Source organism: Accipiter gentilis, chromosome 15, assembly GCF_929443795.1.
Source record: "Accipiter gentilis chromosome 15, bAccGen1.1, whole genome shotgun sequence".
In the NCBI taxonomy this organism is placed as follows: domain Eukaryota; kingdom Metazoa; phylum Chordata; class Aves; order Accipitriformes; family Accipitridae; genus Astur; species Astur gentilis.
The window spans coordinates 29,799,931-29,821,494 of record NC_064894.1 but is presented as its reverse complement, the minus strand read 5'-3'; the positions used below and the strand labels follow the sequence as shown (position 1 = coordinate 29,821,494).

Genomic DNA, 21,564 nt, shown 5'->3' with positions numbered 1-21,564 from the left:
TTCCCTTCCCTTTCTCCTTCTATTTTTCTCTTCCTCTTCTTCTCCTCTCTTCTCTTCTCTTCCCCTCCCTTCCCCTCCCCCTTCCCCTCGCCACGGCGGCCATGCCGGGGAGCAGCCCGGCTCCTCCGGCCGTTTATCCTCGTTGCAATCCCGCCCTGCGCCTCTATAATTAACGCCCTATTTGTGGTTAATTAAGCCCCGAGGAGCCAGAGCTTTGAGAAGACGGTCGGGCCGTACGGCCGGCAACCCTGAGGAGCCGGGGCGTTGGGAATACCGACGCCGGCAGCCGCCCCCTCACAGAGGCAGCCCCCGGTTCCCGCCCTTCGCCCGCCGGCCCCTCAGCGGCAGCCGCGGCGCTCCGGGCCGGCCAGCGCCATCCCCGGCCGCTCTTCTTCCTTCCCCCGGCGCCTCCCAGAGCCGCCCGGGCCGGCAGGAGGAAGAGGAAGAGGAGGAGGAGGAAGAGGAGGCGGTGGATGGCGGCGGGGGCGAGCGGCGGCCGCGGCGGCCTGCTGCCCTTCCTGCGGCTGCTGGGGCAGCTGAAGGTGAACGCGGCGGGTGGCGGGAGGCGGGCTCGCCTCAGCGGGGCGGCGGGGCCGGGCGGCCGCGGAGAGCCTCCGGGGTGTGACTGGCGGCCCGCCGGCCCCGGGGCTGGGGCTGCGGCGGGGAGAGGTGGAGGCCGGCCGGGGGGAAGGCAAGGCTGGGCAGGGGTGGGCCCGGAGCTTCGGCGCGGGTAGCGTGAGGCGGAGGAGGGCGCCCACCGGCTGCTGGTAGCGGGGGTGCGTTCTCCTTGTCTGTGAAGGGGGACGTAAAGGCATCTCCTCACAGCCTCGGGGCAGCCCCGGGGGTTGGGGCAGGTGTTTCGCGGAGGTATCGAAGCTGACCGGAGCATGGAGGTCACGGTGGGGCGAAATGTCTACCGGCGTCTGTGGAGTGAGGTCCTTCAAAAAACCCTCGGGCTTTAGCGGTTACGTTGCTGTGATGGTCTCCCCGCGCAGAGAGTACCGCGGACGGGATGGGTGTACCGGAACGTGGCGAAGCCGGAGAGTGTATCCGATCATATGTACAGGATGGCGATGATGGCTTTGGTGACCGAAGACAAAAGCCTTAACAAGGACAGGTGAGCCTGCCTCTGGTTATCCTGGCCGTGTGTTAATGTCGTGGGAGAGCTGCAACCAAAACGCTTAAAGTAGCCGTCATCCTGAGGAATAGACTTTAAAACACACTGAGGGAGTTTGAAATCCTTTCCCCTCTCCTTTACCCTCCGCCCCTTGGACAGGGTGCTGTTTACCTGGAGAGCTGACAGGGGCTAAAGACCTTTATTGCTACAGTCCAGGTGCTGAGGCAAGTCGTTCATGCAGGGGCTCTGAGCTGGCCTTCTCTCAAGCCATAAGTAAGCAAGCTGAAGACACTCAGTTAAAACACAGTTTGAAGCAACAGGCAGCAAAGGCAAAGCCATATGCCGTGTGGATTTTGACAGACTTAGTTAGCACTTGGCAGCAGTGAGGAGCCTCAGAAATCATATAGTGTGGAAGAGAGAGCATCATTAGTGTTGAATGAGTTGTCAAGTCTAGTATGGGCTCATGCTTGCTTTGTCCCTTCAGGAGCTGATGAAAATAGTGAATGCTTTTTTCAGTACTCTGCTGCAGATTGACATAGCTACAGAGCAGTGATTGGTAGATTATATACTGAATTTGGTATGGCTCCAGTCAGATTACCTTCTACCTGTTGGAGCATTAATGTGAAGTGTATAATGTAGTTAGTTATCACAAAATCTCTGAAAGCCAAGTATAAAAAAAACAAAGTGCGTTATTTTTGAATGCTATGCTCTTGTACAAACTGTATTTATGCTTGAATCTACATTTACAAGCAGTAATAGCTAGAAATCAGTGATTAAAATATCTAGGTAGAAACTACTTTCCTTAGCAAAAAAGTGGAAAATGTTATGTAACGTTAAAAAACCCCCAAAAGCCTGTAAAATATATGAAGGGGACAAATTATGCAGTCTCTTAGCTTTATGAATAACAAGATATAACTTAAAATGCTGAAAACCTAACTATTCTGTCCTTGCTTCTTGTCAGATGCATGCGATTAGCTTTGGTTCACGATATGGCTGAATGCATTGTTGGAGATATTGCTCCTGCAGATAATATCTCAAAAGAGGAGAAACACAGGAGAGAAGAGGTATGGACATAAGGCGTGAAGCCACATCTGTGAAGCATTCTGCTTGTTTTTAATGTTCTGGTGGTAGCGAAGAGACCCTCTAAGCAACCTAATACTGTCACTGACATTGGATGAGTATGCCACAGACAACCAAAGTTTTCAACTCATGGCTTTTGTACATGTAATGTCATCAAGTACAAAGTTAGGAATAAGAATCTTTGAAGTAATCTTCATATTGGTTATTTATTCGTGAACTAGCTGGATTTTTGGTAGCCTGCATTAGTCACATTGACCAGCCTTACCAAGAGGTGGGGAGCAGGTGCACCGAGAAGGGTGGATGACAGTTTGTGGCAGATTATTTGTGTGGTGCCAGATGCTGTGGTTCTGACAGAGACTTTATGTAAACCATCTGCACAGGACTCCAGACACAGGTGCACAGGTAATGAGTCTGACTGCAGTGTGCCTTGTACATATCCAAAGTGTTGGTTTGTCATTTCTGGCTTGTTGCAGTTGAAGAAAATGTAAACCACTCCTCCAGCTACAGCTAGAGGGCAGCGTGATGCCTCAAACTTTAGAGGCTACAATTAGCTCTTCAAAGAGTGAAAAACGTTGCAGTGATTATTTCTCCCCCACCCACTTTTTTTGCTTACCTGTTTAGAACTTGGGGTTAGGGGGAGCTATGACTAACTCTAGGAGTAAGCTGTTTGCTAAAAAAGTGGAAAGTAAAGATCAAAGGGCTATTTATAATGAATTATTAATATGCTGCTTCCGCTACAGAGTCCTCCTTTTTTCCCCTTTGCTTTACAGCTGACGTTGAGCTGGTTCTGAAGTTTGCTGCTAGAGCAGTAAGTTTAATCAGCTGGTCTCACCAGGGCTAAGGCAGCAGAAAATGAACTTGATTTAAAAACAAAAAACCCCCCAAAAAAACCCTTGGGTTTTTCCTCGGGGTTGTTTGGGTTTTGGTGGTTTTGGGTTTTTTTTTGTCATGTCATTTTGGCCTGCTAACCTTGAAATCTGATGAGCTCCAGAGCTGAAAGGAATTGGGAAGGAATGAGACCTTGATGCTTCAGTGGTGGGGAGCAGCTGATTCAGTTCAGCCATATTGTGAAATGATACCCTGTATTTGAAGTGGAGAAATAATCATGACACAAAATGTTTGTCTTGCCTGTGATGTTGATTGTTTTGGAAGCAGTTCTTAGTGTTACTAGGAAAACAGTAGAAATAGCACAGAAATGAGACTGATCAGCTGGGAGAGCACGAAGAACATGCAGAACAATTTCTGTTTGCTGGTTACACCATCAGTTTGATACTGCGTTAAACCTTGTACCAAGATTTTTGTTGTTGAACAAATGGTATCTCAGTCTGGGAGCACTGTGTTTTATTGCTGCAGGGTGTTAAATGGGTTTTTCTTCTCTGTTTTTCAAAATTGGAGATTTCTAAAGGCTTATGTTGCATTGCCTGCCTGACAGTCGGTAGCTGTTCTTGGCCCTGCTAGAAATGTGCTTGTTGAGTGTTTGGGACGGGGCAGTTGCTTGTCAACACTAGGAGTTAGTATTTTGAAGCTGCTTTCATGAACTGCACCTGTAACCTATTAAGTTCAAATGTTGCCTCCACTAGTTAAATCTGGAAGGCAGAGCTGCTAATTGATGGTAGTCCTCTGTCATTTGACTTGCCTGTTTTGTGCTAGGCTTCTTTTTTGACTCTTGAAGGTATTGGATGCACTTTCAGGTTGTTTTTCTTTTTTTTAGACTAGTCCCCTAACAATTTACTTAAGCAGCTCCCAGAAAAGATTCTTCACTGAGTGGTCCTGTTTGGCAGATTTATGTACACATGCTCTTTAAAATAGTTGTGGTGGCCCTGGCTGGAGGCCAGGAGCCCACCAAAGCCGCTCTATCGCTCCCCTCCTCGGCTGGACAGGGGAGAGAAAATGGAACAAAAGGCTCATGAGTTGAGATAAGGACAGGGAAAGATCACTCACCAATTATTGTCAAAGGCAAAACAGACTGGACTGTTTAATTTGTTACCAATCAAATCAGAGTAGGATAATAAGAAATAAAACCATATCTTAAAACACCTTCCCCCCACCCCTCCCTCCTTCCCGGCTCAACTCCACTCCCAATTTTCTTTACCTCCTCCCCTCCAGGGGTGCAGGGGGATGGGGAATGGGGGTTGCCATCAGTTCCTCACATGTCATCTCTGCCTCTCCTTCCTCCTCAGGGGGAGGACTCCTCACTCTTCCCCTGCTCCAGCATGGGGTCCCTCCTACAGGAGACAGTCCTCCATGAACTTCTCCAACGTGGGTCCTTCCTGCAGGCTGCAGTTCTTCATGAACTGCTCCAGCGTGGGTCCCTTCCCCAGGCTGCAGTCCTTCAGGCACAGACTGCTCCAGCGCGGGTCCCCCATGGGGTCACAAGTCCTGCCAGAAAACCTGCTCCAGCGTGGGCTCCTCTCTCCACAGATCCGTGGGTCCTGCCAGGAGCCTGTTCCAGCACGGGCTTCCCACGGGGTCACAGCCTCCTTGGGGCATCCCCCTGCTCTGGTGTGGGGTCCTCCCTGGGCTGCAGGTGGAGATCTGCTCCACCGTGGACCTCCCTGGGCTGCAGGGGGACAGCCTGCCTCACCGTGGTCTTCCCCATGGGCTGCAGGGGAATCTCTGCTCCGGCGCCTGGAGCACCTCCTCCCCTCCTTCTGCACTGACCTGGGGGTCTGCAGGGTTGTTTCTCTCACATGTTCTCACTCCTCTCTCTGGCTGTAGTTGCTGTCACGCAGCAACTTTTCCCCTTCTGAAATCTGTTCTCCCAGAGGCACTACCACCATCGCTGATGGTCTCGGCCTTGGCCAATGGCGGGTCCGACTTGGGAGCCGTCTGGCATTGGCTCTGTCAGACATGGGGGAAGCTTCTGGCATCTTCTCACAGAAACCACCCCTGTAGGCCCCCCCCCCCCCCCCCCCACCCACCCCCCCCCAAAACCTTGCCACGCAAACCCAATGCAGTAATATACTGTGTAGTGTGTGTTTCTACAAATGTGGTAACAAGTAGTTAATTATTCAAAAAGAATAATGATAAAAATGTGCTTGCTCAAAAAATGGATAAATGGAAATGGCTTCTTTTTTTCAGGCAGCTATGCAACAACTGACCCAGCTTCTCTCAGAGGACCTCAGAAAAGAAATCTATGAACTCTGGGAAGTAAGCTTGCATTCTTTTAATACTTTGCTAAAATTCAGGGTGATTCATTGTCCTCTTCATGTTTACCTGTAAAACTGTGTCATCTATTATTTTGACCTCAAGCAGGGTAGATTCATTTGCTTGGGAGATAAAGCTTAATGGTATGAGTCGAAGTTGCTTTGGAATCCTTTTCAAATAGAAACCCCGAACTTTGGTAAAATAACCAGCTTCTGCCTTTGGCCTCTCACAGTTCCAGATGAACCTGTCCAGGGCTTGGTTTGTACAACTTATGGAAGGGTTTGTCCTCTACATCCAGCCTTCTGGGATATAAATCTGTTTTGTTTTTTTTTTTTTACTACATTATCTCTTTTGTTCTGGCCATTTGCAGTTCATGATCATTTAATGCAGGAAAAAATGATGGGAGCTGATGACGCTGTGGAATATTTCCTGCTTTTTATGCAAGTAATAATTTATGTGGCTTCCATTTCTTTATTATACAGCCCATTAGGCTAAAATACTTAGTAGTAACTTCTGGTTTAAACTGAAAAAGTGGTGTACTGACACAGAACAGTGCTTTTTTATAAACAACACAGATTGCTGGCTGCTCTTGGGTACCTTAAATGTTTGTATTGGAAAGTACCTTCTGTATTTGAAGGTGATGTAATGTAACTTTTTGATGTGAACTCTTGCTGTTAATTGATAAGATCTTTTATACTTGCAAACTAGGGATGATTAATTTCCAAACAATCCAAGTTTATAATTACAGTGCTTTATCTTCTGCTGGCATACAGTCACATGAGGACAAGTGCATCCACAATCTCTTGTTCACATGTTGCGAACAAAACATTATATGTTTCTGGGACTCTGTGGCCTCAAACTGTATTTTATGGTGATATTCTCACTTTTCCACTTGGACTGTATTTAAATTCCAGTATTTGCAGCCAATTCCTGCCTTTTGTTACAGCACCCTGTTTGTTTGGGGTTTTCTTTGTGCTGTAGGTAGTTGTGTGGTAAAACTGGCAACAGGTTTTCAGTGCTATAATTCAAAGTAAAGGGGGTAAACCAGCATAACCAGATCTGGGAAATAATGTGTGTGCATTTGTTTAGTGAGCACTGGTTCCTTCTCCCTTGGGAAACTGTTACAGTTGAGGAAAGTGAGTTTTTGATAGATAAAATAAGTCCTGTAGGACTTTTTTTTTTCATATTTTTTTTTCTTTGCCTCAGTCTTTTCCTCTGATTGTATAGGAGCTGGTTCAATATGCAGTTAGTTCTTCCGTGTGTTAGCTTTTTATCATTCTCATTAACCATAATTTAACATATGCATACTTTTGATCATTTGTTCTTTGTTTCTACTTTTAGGATAATTTATTGGCATTGAGTCTCCAATGCAGCACTATGAGTGTAACCCACATAGCAGCAAGTGTAACCTAAAAATCTAATATTCACATGTAGTCCCTTTAGCCTTATTTTGAGTGGAACAACTAGGTGCTTCTTACAAAGAAAAAAAAAGGGGGGGGGGGGGAAGGCAGAAAATAAGAAGCCTCTGATCACTTGTTGTGGTACTCTGTGCTCAGCTAGCCAGAGGCATTTCCCTCCTATTTCTTTTTGTGAGTGAAAGAAGTTATGCCCTAGAGGTGAACAGTGGCTGGGACAAAATCTGTTGACACTCTTAGGAGTCCTTCCCACACTGCTCTGCCCTTGTTTCTGCCCCTCTCTCTCTCTCAGCCTCACAAGGACTGTTGCTTCGGACTGTGTTGGTGGACACTCTGCAAGTGTAGTGTGGGGGAGAAAAGTAGCAGAAAGATGACTCCAATGTATTTTCACTTTATAACTTAATCCAGAATACGTTTGAAAAAACATTACAGTAAATGAGTCAGCACACTTCAGCTCTGTCCTGCTTTTTTATTTTCAAGAGCAAAAGTACAGGAGTTGTTTTTAAAAGCCAGACTGTGGTGTTTGAGACCAGTTTTTCCAAAGTATACTGTTATTTCACACTCTTAAACACCTGCAGGGAGGAAACAATAAGTGATTATTTCAGCACTGTGCACAGTTGCACATACAATAGCTGATGTTTCTTGAGGTTAATGTGAGCTGAGGTAAGAATAAGGTCTGGTGGGTTGTATGGCACAAAGAAATTGGTAACAGATTGATAATCCCAATTATTTGCTGGAGGTGGGACAAACCTTTACAAGCAAACAGCCGTAGTACTCCTTGTCCCGAAATTCTTTGTAATGCTGCCAAGAGTTTGTTCTCTTCAGTGGCCAAAAAAAAAGAGAGTAGAAATAAATAGATTTAAGAAAGTAAGAAGTAGTATTTAAACAATTTAAAGATGAGGCAAAGCACAAATTGAAATGAGGAAAGGAAGGTTAAAAACGTTGAAATTGATTACTAAAATAATGATCAAAATGTAGTTGAAAATTCAAAGCATTGTTCAAATAGAGTAGTATATGAATCAATCATGGCTATCAAAATCTGGATTTCTGACTTTCAAAGGTAAAGCATTAAGCATTAGTACAAACGGGCTTCTAATATTATGTCAGACAATTAAATGACCGTGGCACTTATCTGAGCATACTGTGCTGGAGTTACAACGCAGGATCTTGCCACTGTGAATGACACCCACACCCACAGTTGTCGTCTTAAGATGCAGAAAGAGATGCCATGTTCTTTGTTCAGCAGGAAAAACTTTTCCTGCACTGGAGCTGCTGTCATCTGCAGAACTGCTGTGTGTTGTGGGTTGTGTGGATCTGAAAGCACAGATGGCCTGGTGTGTACTTAAGCCTCTGGACTAATTATCGGTGATGATGATGATGGATGGGGTCAGACCTGCTGAGGGTATCAAGGTGATGGTAACCTGCACAGAAAGAAGCCCTTTTCTGTGGTTGGTTTTGGAAGTCAGAAGGAGACCAGCTGGTGAGACATCAAATACAGTGCAGTAGATTTAGAAAAGAGAAAATGAAATGTCAAAGCCATCGGCAGCCATCACTGGAAGCAAATGACAGCAAAATTGTTCAAGTTGACTAGAAATGTGAACGACTCAAGTACATACTAGTGATGACTGGAGAGAGGGAAAAGATAGAAGAGAGATTAAAGGACTTAAAAGTCTGGAGGGGAGGAAACCCCATAACAACTCCCCTCCCTATCTCCTAAGGGAGACATAAAGACATAAGCAGCTCAGACAGCTTAGACCAAAGAGATTAAGAAGGAGTGACAGGAGAAATGTAAAGAACAACTCCTTATAAAAACAGCAAGTGATGGAGAAAAGTACAAAATAGGTCTTAAGAAATAGGTAATGGTAGTGCATAGGCACACACTGTGGTAATTCATAGCCTTAGCCAGGCCTGAAAGGATCTTTATATAAAAAATGTTGTTAAATGGAACCTATTATTTAACTTGTATGTCATGTAGGGTTGTCTCCATATCATCCCTCATTCAGCCAAAACACTTCATATGTTTAGACTATGCAAAAGAATTGTGTTCTTAAGTCCCATTACATTTAATAGAAATTTGGCACGTACTTATTTCAAGTGTTTTGCTGAATATCAGTCTGTAAAAGAGAGTGAAAGACGTAACTGTCATGAATATTTATGGAGTGGCTTGTACTAATGGAGAAAATTCTAGATACAGAATAAACTTCTAATACTGTGTTTCAGAACAACAAAATTTTTTTCTTATAAATGCAAATCTGTTCAGGAATATGAAAACCAGTGTACTGCAGAAGCCAAGTTTGTAAAACAGTTGGATCAGTGCGAGATGATACTGCAAGCATTTGAGTACGAAGAGTTGGAAAACACACCTGGCAGACTGCAGGATTTTTATGATTCAACTGCTGGTATGACATTTGGGCTTTTTCCTTTTTTTTATTTTTTTTTTCTCTTTTTCCATAAATGAAATGAAATAAACAAATTGCCTTTTTTCTGATAGACATCCAGAGCAAGTGAGAACTAGTGATTTTACTCATTGCTGAAGTACCCTAAATACTTTTGGGGAAACTTATTGCAGTGTGAAAATACCTTACATTTATCTGTAGGTATTGAACCTGAATTTCATTTATGCCAAATTCCTTTTACATCACTTTTTACCTTGAGAGGCCCAGCTTTCGTTACACTTGCATGTGTTTAAGGATCTCCCTGTAACATCAGAGGGGGTATAAAGGAGACTTCAGTCTTCACTGATGCTCTGACAACAGCTTGTTTCTACTTTGTTAAGGTCTAATGAACCAATAAAGTAGAATTTGTTATTCCTACATGAGCTGTGGTCTTGTATGACCTACCCAAGGTACATGTGAGAACCAGCTCGGTGAAATGTTTTAGGTGCAATTGTGTTACTTTTTATTCTATCCACTGCTTTTCATCCTTTCCAAAATAAACTGATAATTAAAAGGAAAAATAGGTAAAGTAATAGTCTTATTATTTTTAGCAAGGGAGTTGAACACCAGAAAGGGACTGTGACTCCAAGTCATCCTGTCCTGGGAAAAAACTAGGGACAGACAAACTCGGGGAGAGGACCAGCAATCACCAGACAGAGTCCCTGACAATTCTCATTTATACCTCCGTGACGCCTCAGGGAAATCATAAGTTCTCTGAAAAATGCAATAATTTGATTAGGGTAGGAAGCAGGGAGGGGTGAGGTAGAGAAAATGAAGTATTCCAGCTTTGTTGATGTCCTATTTGACATCTTTGCCCTCCTACCAGAGTTCAGTGACTTAAACTGAGCTGGTGTCTCAGTAGAGCCTACAGCATATACACAAAGTGTACCTGTAATTGAGGTGGTTTCCTGTAGCAGGTTACATAGTATGGGATTATCTTGGTCAGAGTACATCCCTTTTTCTGCTCTAGAGTGTCTTAAAAGAGCACAAAATGTTTTTTATAAGTTTTTGGGGAAGAATGGCTGTAGCTAGTCTTGTAGTTACTCTGCAGTTGGATTAAACTGGGAGTACTCTCCTTCTTAAAAGAATAACCTGACATTTATTCTGAGCCTAAAGTGACATCACTGCTAAGAAGGTTCCACTGCCAACCTTTCACACATAAGAAAATAAGAGCATTTTTAATTAACTTTCCCTTTCTTTTGCTTTGCAGGAAAGTTCGTTCACCCAGAAATACTCCAGCTTGTGTCTTTGATTAACACAGAAAGGAATAAAAAATTAGCTGCTAAGTCTCATCCACACTCCTGAGGTGTTCCTAAACACTGTAGCTATAATAAATACTTTGGTTTATATTCTGTGCATTATTTTTCCTCCTATAACATCACTAATTCTGCCAGCAAATTTTTCTTCTGTGCATTCACTGCTGAGAATCCCAGGACCACTTGGCTAGGAGCAGGTAGGATAGTTACCTCCCAGATCAGGTTGCGTCAAGGACCAAATATTTAGAATTAGCTTGTTTGTGTTTTCCTGTTTTTTTAATCAGCCTCTGATTGATGCAGTCTCAGTTACAAATACATTCTCCACTGTTCACGTGTTGTATTGGGGGATGGTGCTGACATCGCTGTAAAGCCGGTATTCCTGACTCCCCTCTCACCCCAATTTTAGACTCCCACCTCACTGGCAATTTTACAGACTCTTGCCCAGGTAATTGGTGATCACAGAATAGCTGAGTTTGGGAGGGTCCTTTGGAGCTTGTGCAGTCTAATGCAAAAGCCTGTATGGTCAGGCAAAGCTGGCTGTCCCTCGTTCAGGCTGCTACGGGTTCTGCTGTAAATGACAGGTTTTAGCAGAAGTAATAATGCTAATGTGAAAGTACTGTATGGTTGTTGTCAGGTAAAGCTGTAGTGCTAAATGCCATAGTGAGGTCAGTGTCTGTGCTACTAACTCTTGTGTTGTCTGCAGCTGGAGATTAGGGCAAGGTCACAGTTGCTGCATAATGAAAGTTTGCACCTGGAAAAAACTGCATGGTAGAGACCTGGAGCTAGCTCCTCTGTCTTCAGCCTCAGGGCAAGTGAGGCAGCATAAAACTAAATTCAATTGTCATCTCCTTTAGAGGGAGGTAATTTAGCAGAGGGCACTGTGACTTGGGAAATGTCTCCTTCACGCAAACCTCAGCGGCCTGCCAAAGCTCGCTCTGCGTTCTGCGGCTGGTGCCTTTGGCAGAGGCACAGAGCTCGAGCTCTTGCCTTAGCGGCTGGCTGAGCGCACAAAATCTGTAGAGCACGTTGGTCCAGCTGAGGGGTGGGATGCCTGCTCTGCTCAGGGAATGCTGCAAGGCAGCAGTTGTGCCCTGTGGCGACCCTGGAAGAACAAGCTGCGCTTTACTGAGCAATAGGAAACTCTAATTAGTGGTTATTGGCAGCTCATTGTCATACTGTAAGGGTGATGGAGTGGGGACCGCTCAGTTTGCTTCAGCATTTTTATTCCACTGAGATGCATACAAACCACAGTCTCCGTTAGTTTGCCTCGAGTGCCAAGCATGAAAGAGCTACTCTACAGCTGCAGTGGAAGACGGAACTGAGAATATTCCTGACAAACAAGAAGAGTGGCCTTCAAGAGCTGTTTGACAGAAACACGCAGCGTAAGCGCTACCCCAGCAGGAACAGTTGGTTCCTCCAACGCAGCAGGAGGCTGTACTGGCTGGCAATGCGCCGTTCTGCAGGGGGGCCGCGGGACCCCCGTCAGCAGTGCAATGGTGCAAGAAAGGTAAATAAACACTAGCCTGGGAAACAGAGACATGGTTTGAGTGTGCGTTGCGTGGGGTTTGGTTTTGTTTAAAGAAAGCCAGCAGGTGCTTTGTGTAAAACTGCATTCCTTTCCACTCACTGCAACAGCAGGTCAATAGTGTTGGACCTAGAAGATTTTTTCTGCCACCCATTTCGCTTCTACTGAACTTGGTTCAATTATGTTTCTCCTTTGAATCTCAAAATTTTCAAAACTTGGGCCGCAGATTTCCATGGGGAATTTCAGGTCCAGAAGGAACCAAACAGGTTGTAAAAACCATAGGAATGACAGATTATGTTCTTGCCATTTACTTTGATCCTCTGCTGTGACATATCAAGGCTTAGAGATGCAAAGTAATACCCATCACAAAGTACAAAAGAGTAAGAGAGAAATTTAATAAGAATATCAATAACTTCATTTACACAAACTAAGTTGACCATTAATATCTTCATTTAAATAAATTCACATTTATGCACAAATCCACATAAAACAAGCTAGCAAACTGTCACGGGAAAACTGTACTAAAAAAAGCTAATTAAACTTGCGTCCATGCTAAAAATCACACTAAAGAGGCATTTGATATAATTGTCCAAAGTTAACTTATGTCCAGTAGAACATTACGAAAGTACTTCCAACTTTGTAAAAACTATAACAAAAGCCACACAGGAAAAAAAATCACTTAAAGCCAAGTTTTCTGACAAGATTTTAAGCAGTCTGTAATGTCAAACTCACTAACGTTGATTCAAAGCTTTGGCTTATGCTCAAAAAATGCATCCATTTTGAAAGTAGCCAGACTGTTTTCCATCTTGTTTATACTTGACTGATAAAAGTTGTGCTCACCTCAGTCTGGTGAACTGAGTAATGCAACATGCAGGCTGACACGTGCTCACTAGACAGCAAGATAGTGTCACAAGTGTGCTGCTCTTTTCTTTGAAAAAATGTTAAAAGGATGCAAGAGAACATGCTGAATCAAAGCTGAGAGATGACTGGCTCCTGGTGATTAAGCAGATATAATGTGGTTGGGGGAATTATGTCTTGGAGTGAAGCACGACAAAATTTGACAGAAGCGAAGTACCTACTCATCCTGTGTATTGTAACATCACAGGGTTTTTACGAACAGCTCTGAAATGCAGACTGAAGGCATGGGCTCTCTGACCTGTGGCACGTCTGGAGCCAATCGTTGGGTTTGTATTCTTTCACTTAAGGCTGTATCATGCCTAAGCTCATTAAATGTACCGTCTCGCTTTTTGAGGGGAAGATACAGAGGCAAAAATATTAGAGCTTTCCTCCGCTCCACTTCCTTTTGTAATTAACTTCTACCATCAAGGCGTACCAAACCACAGAGAGCAAGCAATGGAACATATTTTTAAACTGAAGCTTTTCCAGCTACAATGATCATCTTAAATCAGCAGCTGTGATCAGTTCAGTTTCTATATGAATAACTGGGTGTCTCCTCCTGTCCTCCTTAACTCTGCTGACTAATGGGTGGAGGACTATGCCAGACTGTACCAGCGAAGGAGAAAAACCTTTTTGTGACAATAAGTGATTTTAATTCCGCTAGGAAATAGATCGTGTACAGACACTCCTGAGCAAAGGGCACCTGGTATGGCTGGTAGACAGCTGGTATATGGACTTGCTGGCAGTAACAATCTTTGCACAGCTCTAGGTCCATCTGTCTGCCGTGGCACTGAGAGGGGAGTTGGAAACCCAACAGAGAGAAAACAGTAAACTAAAAGAAATAAGGAACAGAGAGATTGTTGGAGGGAAGGTACGTGAAAATGAAAACTGTTTTGGTCACTTAACATAGAATTTAGAGCATTATAAGTCATATAAGTGGTTTCTATGATGTACAAAGTACCTGATGATGAAATGGCCCATCCAAAACACACACAGAGGAAATGTTTCTCCAGCACAAGGCCAGGGAGGCAATATTCCAAAGCTGACAAAACCTTGTTGCACAAGCTGGGTGGCGAGGCAGGTCTAAAAATCCCTGGCTGGGCAAGTCTCTGAGGAGAGGTGTGTGAGGCTCAGGAAGGCCGGCAGTCTAGCACTGCAGCTCTTCTTCACTCTCAGGGAGGCGGGTGCCAGCAAGAGAGCTCTGAGCGCTGGCATGGGCTGTAGAGCTGAGAACTTCTTCAAAACTGCCCCCGGTGTGGCTTGTCCCACCAACCTTGGTCTGAAAGAAGGCAAACAAAGAGAACAGCAAGTTCCTCTGCTCACACTGTTTAGCAAGTCCCATTTGCATTCCACCCCGTGGCCATGGAGGGCTGGGAACTGTTCGAAGCAGGCAGAGAACACATGGGGTTGGGTTTTTCTTAGAATGAAAGCTATAAAAACGGTCAAATAAAGCAGCCCCTTTCCTCCCCCTATATCTAAACTTCCAGGCTGCAATCATAACATCTGCCAGTTGTATTTTTCATACACTTAAAGGAACCAGTCCCTAAGCAGATCCCAGGCAGGATCCTAAATCCTACCAGTAAACTTAGTGCAGTTCTTTACATGTAGAGTAGCTCCCACTGGTTTCACTGTTTTCTCTGGTTCTACACAGGCTGAGTAAGAGATGGGTATTAAAATGAACTGGTTCATTTGCTGAGTGAAGGGGCCCATTGGCCAGCAATAACACAGCTGCTCTCAAAATACATAAACTATACTGGGATTTCGGACAGTAGAAGGAACATAGTAAGCAAAGAACAAAACCAGCAGCTTTTCTCCCTTTAGGTACTTGTAGCTATCTAGACACTGATAAATAAAACTGCCCATGGCACTTTCCTGGGCAGGGGGAGATATCAAATTGCATTAATGAAACCTATGACAATGTGCTCACAGGTCATCTACTTTGAAAATGCTTCAGTTTGCTGTATTTGTAAATATAAGTATTAAAAATAAAACCCAACAGGACTAGAAATAGTTGAAATAGTTTTCATAACAAAGACAGAGCTTTATCTAAAGATTTGGAAATGGTCAAGACTAAGTGATGAAGAGACAAAGCTGTTTTGACTGGGTTGTCTTGATAAGACAATGTTCTTTTATGGCTTGACTTGCCGATATGCCCACTCGAAGTTGATTCAAGCCTGAAAATAGGGCAAAATGTTTTACTTCATCCTAGAACAGCAGCAGGACTTAAAGACAAGCCAGCATTTTTTCCAGCCTGTCAGCCACTGAATGCTTAAGGAAGATTATTTTAATTAAATGAATTTCGTGTCCTAAGTTTCCAAAGGGTTAATCCTATGTAATCCTTTGTTTCATCAGCTAGCACAGGAGCTTGCCTAGCTTGAGAGTTCAATAAAATAAGGTAGCAGTAGGCTTGATAGTTGCTCTGACAGTTTGAGTCACAGTTATTAGAAGTTCCCATCTGGAGAGGTATCTGTATCCAGTCTAGTGGGCTGTGCTGACCTTCAGAAAGTTATCGGTCCATTACTCATTTTTGCCAACCGCAATACAAAATACATATATTGTTAAATGTTGGTAGGCCCAAACTTGCAGTGAAAAAGCAGCCACTGCCTAGTAAAGAAATGAAAGAAAGAAAGAGAATACAGACAAAAAATATTTCAGAAATTGTCAGTGGGTGTGCCACTGAAGATGGACAATGAAGGTTTCACGGGATGTGGAAGATGACTTTAGACTCAAGACTTTTTGTTTTGTCCTGCTTAACTAAAGATTCCTTAAAGGATGATGTAAGAGCACCTTGAACACATGATAGGCTAAGAGTTGGCGTGACAAATAGTCTCCTCTAGAAGAAGGCCTTTGCTTAATCAGAAAAACAAGATCAGGCTCCTCAAGCAGATCACAGTGAGAAGAAGTGGTCTTCAGAGCTGTGCAGTTTGAATTGACCTTTCCTCTTTCTGAATGGCACACTGAGGTGACGGGAAACAGACACCCTGATGCAGAAAGGACATCACTCACATTTGTCCTTTAGTCCTCAAAGCAAAGCAAAAGGCTTTAAGCTGTCCCTTTCACAGGCTGGCTGTAAGCGTAGGAGGAATGGATGGATTTGTGGAGTGTAGTCTAGAACTACCACTAAAAGCCCTGAGAGCAGGTTTAGCAACTGAATGACTAAATGGGTACAAAAGGTGCTGCACTCTTCCAGTGTAGTTTCTTCTAACTTGTGAGTAGTGAAAAATGAAAAAAAAAAAAAAAAAAAAATCCATTTCAGGCCTCACGTGTTCCAGTGAGCTGCATCCCTTACCTAAATGGGTAGAAGGAACATAAAGAAATAAGCAAGCGATACGCTTGACTGCAACAGACAGGAATTCAGACCTTCCAAGCTGATGCATCCCACTGCATGAAAGATTTCTCCTCAAGTGAGGTTGAGTATAAAAAGCATTTGCAGCTAAGGTGAAATGAATGCATACGAAAGTGCATACAGGCACCGAGCTGAGGCTCTGGAGGTCTGTGTTCTGTTCTGGCTCCTTGGGATGCTTCTAGTCTTCCCTGGGATGCTGCCTCCCATCTGTGAAATGAAGATGATGCTTCCTTCTCTGACACAGTGCAATGGCAATGATGTTAACCCTACAATATCGTGACTTAAAGTTGCCAGAACAGCCTACCACTAAATAAACATGAGTGCTCAAAATCTGAAAACGATAGAGCAACTCTGCATTCTTTGATGGACAATACTTATTTAGAAACATAAAAATACATCGAGCTCTCTACTGCTTACTTTCCTCAGACACTGACTGGAAAATTTTATGTGCTGTATGATTTCACAGTGGCATGGAGAAGACAGACCTTCCCTGTGCACCTGCTGCTTCAGCTCTAGCTGTAATTTGCATTTTCTGTAAGAAGGAATGTCCTTCTGTCCCAAGCGGAAGGCCATTTTCTTGCCTTTTTAATCCTTGACAAGTTGTAATGCCCTTTGACGTTAATCTAGTATTTTCAGTTCCCTCTAAAATGAGGGATGTCCACTGACAGACTGTACTTGGAATATGTTGGACTCTTTCTATCGCAGCAAAGTAAAATGCCTTTTTATGAGCAAGCTTGACTTTATCTGATGAATAAGAACCATTAGGAGACAAACCCTCTTGTTCCCCCCCTTGAATGTGCCTTAGCATGCAGCAAAGATTAGCTTACTGCAAATTTGCCATGCTCTGTCCTGCTGAATAAGAACCTTAACAAGTGCTGTTAGTGATAACAGGTAACTTTGACATCAGATCTTCCTGTCTCACAGCAAACAGGTCTATACAGTTCTGAAATTTTAAATCCAGACAAAACATTGACATGAAACACACCTGCATTAAAGAAAGACAAGCTCAGTGCTAAGAGCCACACAGGTAGCGTGAATCGCACCCAAGTTACACGACAGCTCCCAGAGCCGAGTATGGGGCACTTGGCGAGTACATCTATCTCTAAGGTCAGGGATGGAGTTCACTCCGCAGGCACGTGGCTGTGTCTGGCAGGGCACAGCACAAAGCTCATGAGGCCACACTGCTTTCAAAATCTGACCTTGCATCTCCACATGGCTCTGCCTTGCACAGTATCATCAACCATGGCCACACCTTAAGAGATGTCTCTGCTTTCCCTTTTTGTATGGCTGTATTTTTGGCATTTTGGAGACCATTTGTTTACTCCGACAGACAACAGAAGTAATTTCTTAGGAACGAAGCAGAGAAAGACTATTTCTCTGCATACTTCCTTCATTTTCCATTAGTGCTTTTGCAGTTCCATGAAATTCTTGATGGAACAGCAAATTCAACCCATCTCCTGTACAAATGATAGGGACAACTAAGCTGTTACACTCTAACACCCATGTAACTCGGCCTCTAATCTCTACCTTAAGGCTTGTGACAGTGGTCTCAACCTTCTCCTCAAACGATTTGAATGTTGGAGAATTCCTAGGAGAAAAAGAAAGTTGAAGGAAAGAAGAAGAGTCAGCTGCAAACATAATGGGGTAACTCCACAATTTGATCAGTTCTTACCAGGCAACAACATTAGGACAGAACGAAGGCTAGCTGGCAGCACAGGGCTGTGGAGTGATAGGGTATGAACAGTCACTTGTGCTCTGTCAGTCAAATCCAATTACAGTAATTGGATGAGTATTTTTTTAGCTACAAATTTGCAAAAGCAGAACCTGCCTAGTAATTGAAACCAGTGACTGGCCTGCCTACCCTCCGATTCATTTATCATGTTCTCAGAAGAACAACCAGAGAACGCTGGCTGTAGTGCTGCATTTCTACAGTGTTATCCATATGTGGTGTTGCTGTAAGAAATTAACATTGTTTTCAGCTGATGAGCAAGTTCATAATCTACATAATTAAAAAGATGACAGTTTAATGTCCTGAGGCTAGGATGGAGAAGATTAGAACTACATAGGAAGTGGGTCCCAAATGCCTTTGAGTAATCCTGACCCCCCGTTCCAGGATTTTGTGACCGCAGGTATATCCTGCTGTTTTCAAAGACAAAAGACTTTAGGATGACTTATGTTCCATGGGTGCCCCTCTGACAAAGCTAAGCTTTTCTCTGCCTTTCACTCCCTGGAGAACAGAACACAACACTGGTTTTGGGAAAACAAACATATCTTAATAGAATTTTTTAAAAAGGCAACAGCTGTGATTTTCCTTCTTAAAGCAAATTACGTATTTGGTTTGCTGGCTTGCCTGACAACCTTGTTTGTTCATTCTTTCTTTTTCTTTCTTCAAAACTTGAAACACAGCTTCTGTCTCATTTTAAATGCATTCAGTTTTTTACATTTCTTCCTGCAAACAGAACATACTGACTACAACTATTATCTGCCACGTAGTATTATGAATATAACGCATATGCTGTTTTAACGTGAGAGTACGGTTCCCCATAGAGATCTGTACTCAAGTTGCCCCTCAGCTGCTTAGATGGATGTCGCTTCTCCCCTTTTCGCAGCAGCCTCCCCATTGCTGATAATCCCTCTCCCATGTAGAGAGGGATTCTACATGCTGGAAACAGGCAAGCTGGAGTGAGTACAAAAGCTTGTCTCCTCCTTCAGCAGTTCAGCCAGCACAAAGGACTTGGGAAAATCTACAGCGGGGGCCTTCTTCTGGTTCTCTGCTCCTTGCTTGACAACTGAGAGCTCAATTATAGCATACTTCATGCTTCACTATTAGTGAAGACTCTGCAGCTCAGAAACTGTTGTCCAGCAGGGTTCCTCTAGTATTTTCTTTACCATAAGAAACAAAGCGGGGACAGGATCTCTCTAAGCTCAGTGCAGTATAATGAAGCAGTTACTTAACAGTGTTTAGTTCTTCAGCTTTTTTTCACCTGTCTGTTGTGGTATATCCAGAAAGAGATTATAGGAACTACTAGCATTGAAAGCGCAGTGGTAACTACTAACAACATGGCCAACAGAATAGACTAAAAACACTACATCTGTTTGTTCCTACCTGAAATAAAACATAACAGTGACCTTTAACCATAATGGAAGGTACCCTAACAGTGAGGCAGAACCACTTTACCCTGGCAGGTGCCCATGCCTCTGTGTCACCCACAGGGAAAAGCAAACACATGCAGGAGCCTGCACTTCATTTTGCAAAGCGATGAAGCCAATGGCTGCTAAAACTTTAGTTTTGCACTTCATCATCTTTGCAAATCCTTGGAACTTACCAGAAGCATGATCATGGCCTCTATTTCTGCAAATACATTTACATCACATCGCTCATCAGACTAAATTAAACTGACCCTAATTTAAGGAAAGGGCAAACAGAAGCCCGTTGGAAAAATAATGCAGATTTACTTTTGGTTTCTGTTAAATAGGTGACAAACTTTTCATAGGGCAAGAAGGGTCAAAAGGAGAGAGAAACTGAGTTTTATGACTGACATTTGACCCGTAGGTCACACTGGTGAATGCTTGCCTTAAACTATCCACTTGCTGAAGTTGAATGACTTAGCATCTATCATATAGTTAGGAGATTTGTTTTCCACACATGCTTGGCAGGGAGCGGGGATATTCATGTATTTAGAGGCTAAGGGGGTAAAAAGAAAGCTGAATCCTAATTTTATTGAAAACAGGCAGAGCTTTACTTGAGCAGACATCAATATTTGGCTGCAGTCAAGTAAAGCATGATTATAGCCATTAAAATATGAAAGCACTTATATAAAATCTCTCCATAGGAGCACGATCCAAAGCCTGCTGGAGTGGAAAGCATCTCTGACATTAATGGGCTTTGGATGATGTTCTAGAGACAGCAAAACAAGTGAATTTCAGATTCAGTAATACAAAGCTGGTAACAATCAACCACCCAAATACATCTCAGAACTGGTTCATTTACTCAAAGGCTTGTACAAGAGATTAAACAGTTAATACAATTAAAAGGAAAAAAAAAATCACAGATGGCCTCTCCTGCAGCCCTTATCTACATGAATAACCTTAATTGATTGAAGTGGGACTATTCATCCAACTGAAAACTGCAGGATCAGGATCAAAGTGTGCAAATCCCCCCCTCATTACACTGTTGAACATCACCATAGCAAACAGAATACGGATAGCATATTACCTCATTGCAGGCATGCTTATGGAATGGCGAATAGAGTAACTGTGGGACGAAAGCAAAAGATAAGGTAAAAAAGCTGTAAAATCCAGTTTGCAACATGATTATAACATACCAGTTTTATTTTTTTAACTTAACTTTCAAAATATATATATCTATTTTCGAGAGTGCCAGTACTCTTCCTCTCCTGATGGCAACAGCTTGTCAAACTCACCTGTGAATTTCAGCTCACTTTCAGCACCAAAGACCTTACCACCACATTCTCATGTCAACCGATCAGCCACTTAATAGGACTCAAAAGAACGATGCAGAACAGTTCCTGGCAATATCCATTTAAATGATGCAGACCCCTGCTATCTACAGAGACACACAACGTGTGACAGAGGAAGAGAGAGCCACCTCTGTGTTCTGCAGTGACCAGCTCCGTGTTGGGTGATTACAGAACGCCTCGGGTTTGTGAACATAAACAGAGCTGGTTCAAGGCAGCAGGTAAGCAGGCGATTACCTTTGTTGCATGTACAACGTACACAGTTCAAATAGCCGGCTCCCAATTTCTATAGGCTCCTGCACAACAGGCTCCCTGAACAAGAGGTTTGTGGAACCAGAGAGGCAGCGCTCTCAGCTGCAGCAGTTGCTGTCCCCATCTCTCTAGGACATTCCACCTCCCCCTTCACACCTCAGCATTACCAAGGGTAGAAAGCTGTTTTCCACAGCTCTCTTCCAGCTCTCCTTGCAACATTTCCCTCCTCAGACTCCCCAGCCACAAGAGCATCGGAAGGTTGGCAAGTGGAGGATGGAGCCTCTCCATCACTCAAAGATCCGCAACTCATTTTGCACACCTTTAACCCTTGCAGACGGACACCCACTCTAACCGCTTGACTTACGTTCTCCCACCCGAGCCACCAAAGCCAACTCTGCCATCATAGCATCACCTGTTCCCTGCTGCTGGGAAGCATCAAGCCTGTTCTGAATATGAATCTTTATTTGAAGTGTAAGAACTGTCCATAAGTACATTTAGATCTGAACACTGTAAGTAAAATGTGCACTGCAAGGGTATGTATTGTTTCAAAAATTCACGCATGGCTACTTTCAGTGTTGACTGACAGCTGCAGCCTGGTCTGACGGAGAACAGTGAG

At 43.7% G+C, this 21,564-nt stretch overlaps 2 protein-coding genes across 6 annotated transcripts in view; one reads left to right on the top strand and one right to left on the bottom strand.

Moving 5' to 3' along the window:
- The first annotated feature begins 256 nt into the window (after positions 1-256).
- On the top strand, positions 257-10,543 carry HDDC2 (HD domain containing 2). Its single transcript, XM_049818051.1, has 6 exons — positions 257-542; positions 996-1,117; positions 2,079-2,181; positions 5,279-5,347; positions 9,020-9,158; positions 10,405-10,543. The coding sequence occupies exons 1-6, from the start codon at positions 474-476 to the stop codon at positions 10,497-10,499; spliced, it is 597 nt and encodes a 198-aa protein (XP_049674008.1). The 5' UTR covers positions 257-473; the 3' UTR covers positions 10,500-10,543.
- Positions 10,544-12,350: 1,807 nt separating this feature from the next.
- The window catches only part of TPD52L1 (TPD52 like 1), a 61,483-nt gene continuing 52,269 nt past the window's right edge, over positions 12,351-21,564 (bottom strand). For 4 of the 5 annotated variants that reach the window (XM_049818044.1, XM_049818045.1, XM_049818049.1 and 1 more), the window contains 3 exons: positions 20,435-20,473; positions 17,746-17,806; positions 12,351-14,151 (listed from right to left, as the gene is read on the bottom strand). In XM_049818044.1, the coding sequence (XP_049674001.1) occupies positions 14,020-14,151; positions 17,746-17,806; positions 20,435-20,473 (232 nt within the window). In that variant the 3' untranslated portion in view covers positions 12,351-14,019. The remainder of the gene's footprint in view (positions 14,152-17,745; positions 17,807-20,434; positions 20,474-21,564) is intronic. The other variant, XM_049818047.1, reaches the window with a different exon arrangement.

Excerpts from the sequence above, each read along its gene's own strand:
- HDDC2 (XM_049818051.1), top strand. The coding sequence starts at position 474 with ATGGCGGCGGGGGCGAGCGGCGGCCGCGGCGGCCTGCTGCCCTTCCTG. Across the intron at positions 5,348-9,019 it reads AAATCTATGAACTCTGGGAA|GAATATGAAAACCAGTGTAC; the intron begins GTAAGCTTGCAT and ends AAATCTGTTCAG. Across the intron at positions 9,159-10,404 it reads TTTTTATGATTCAACTGCTG|GAAAGTTCGTTCACCCAGAA; the intron begins GTATGACATTTG and ends TTTGCTTTGCAG.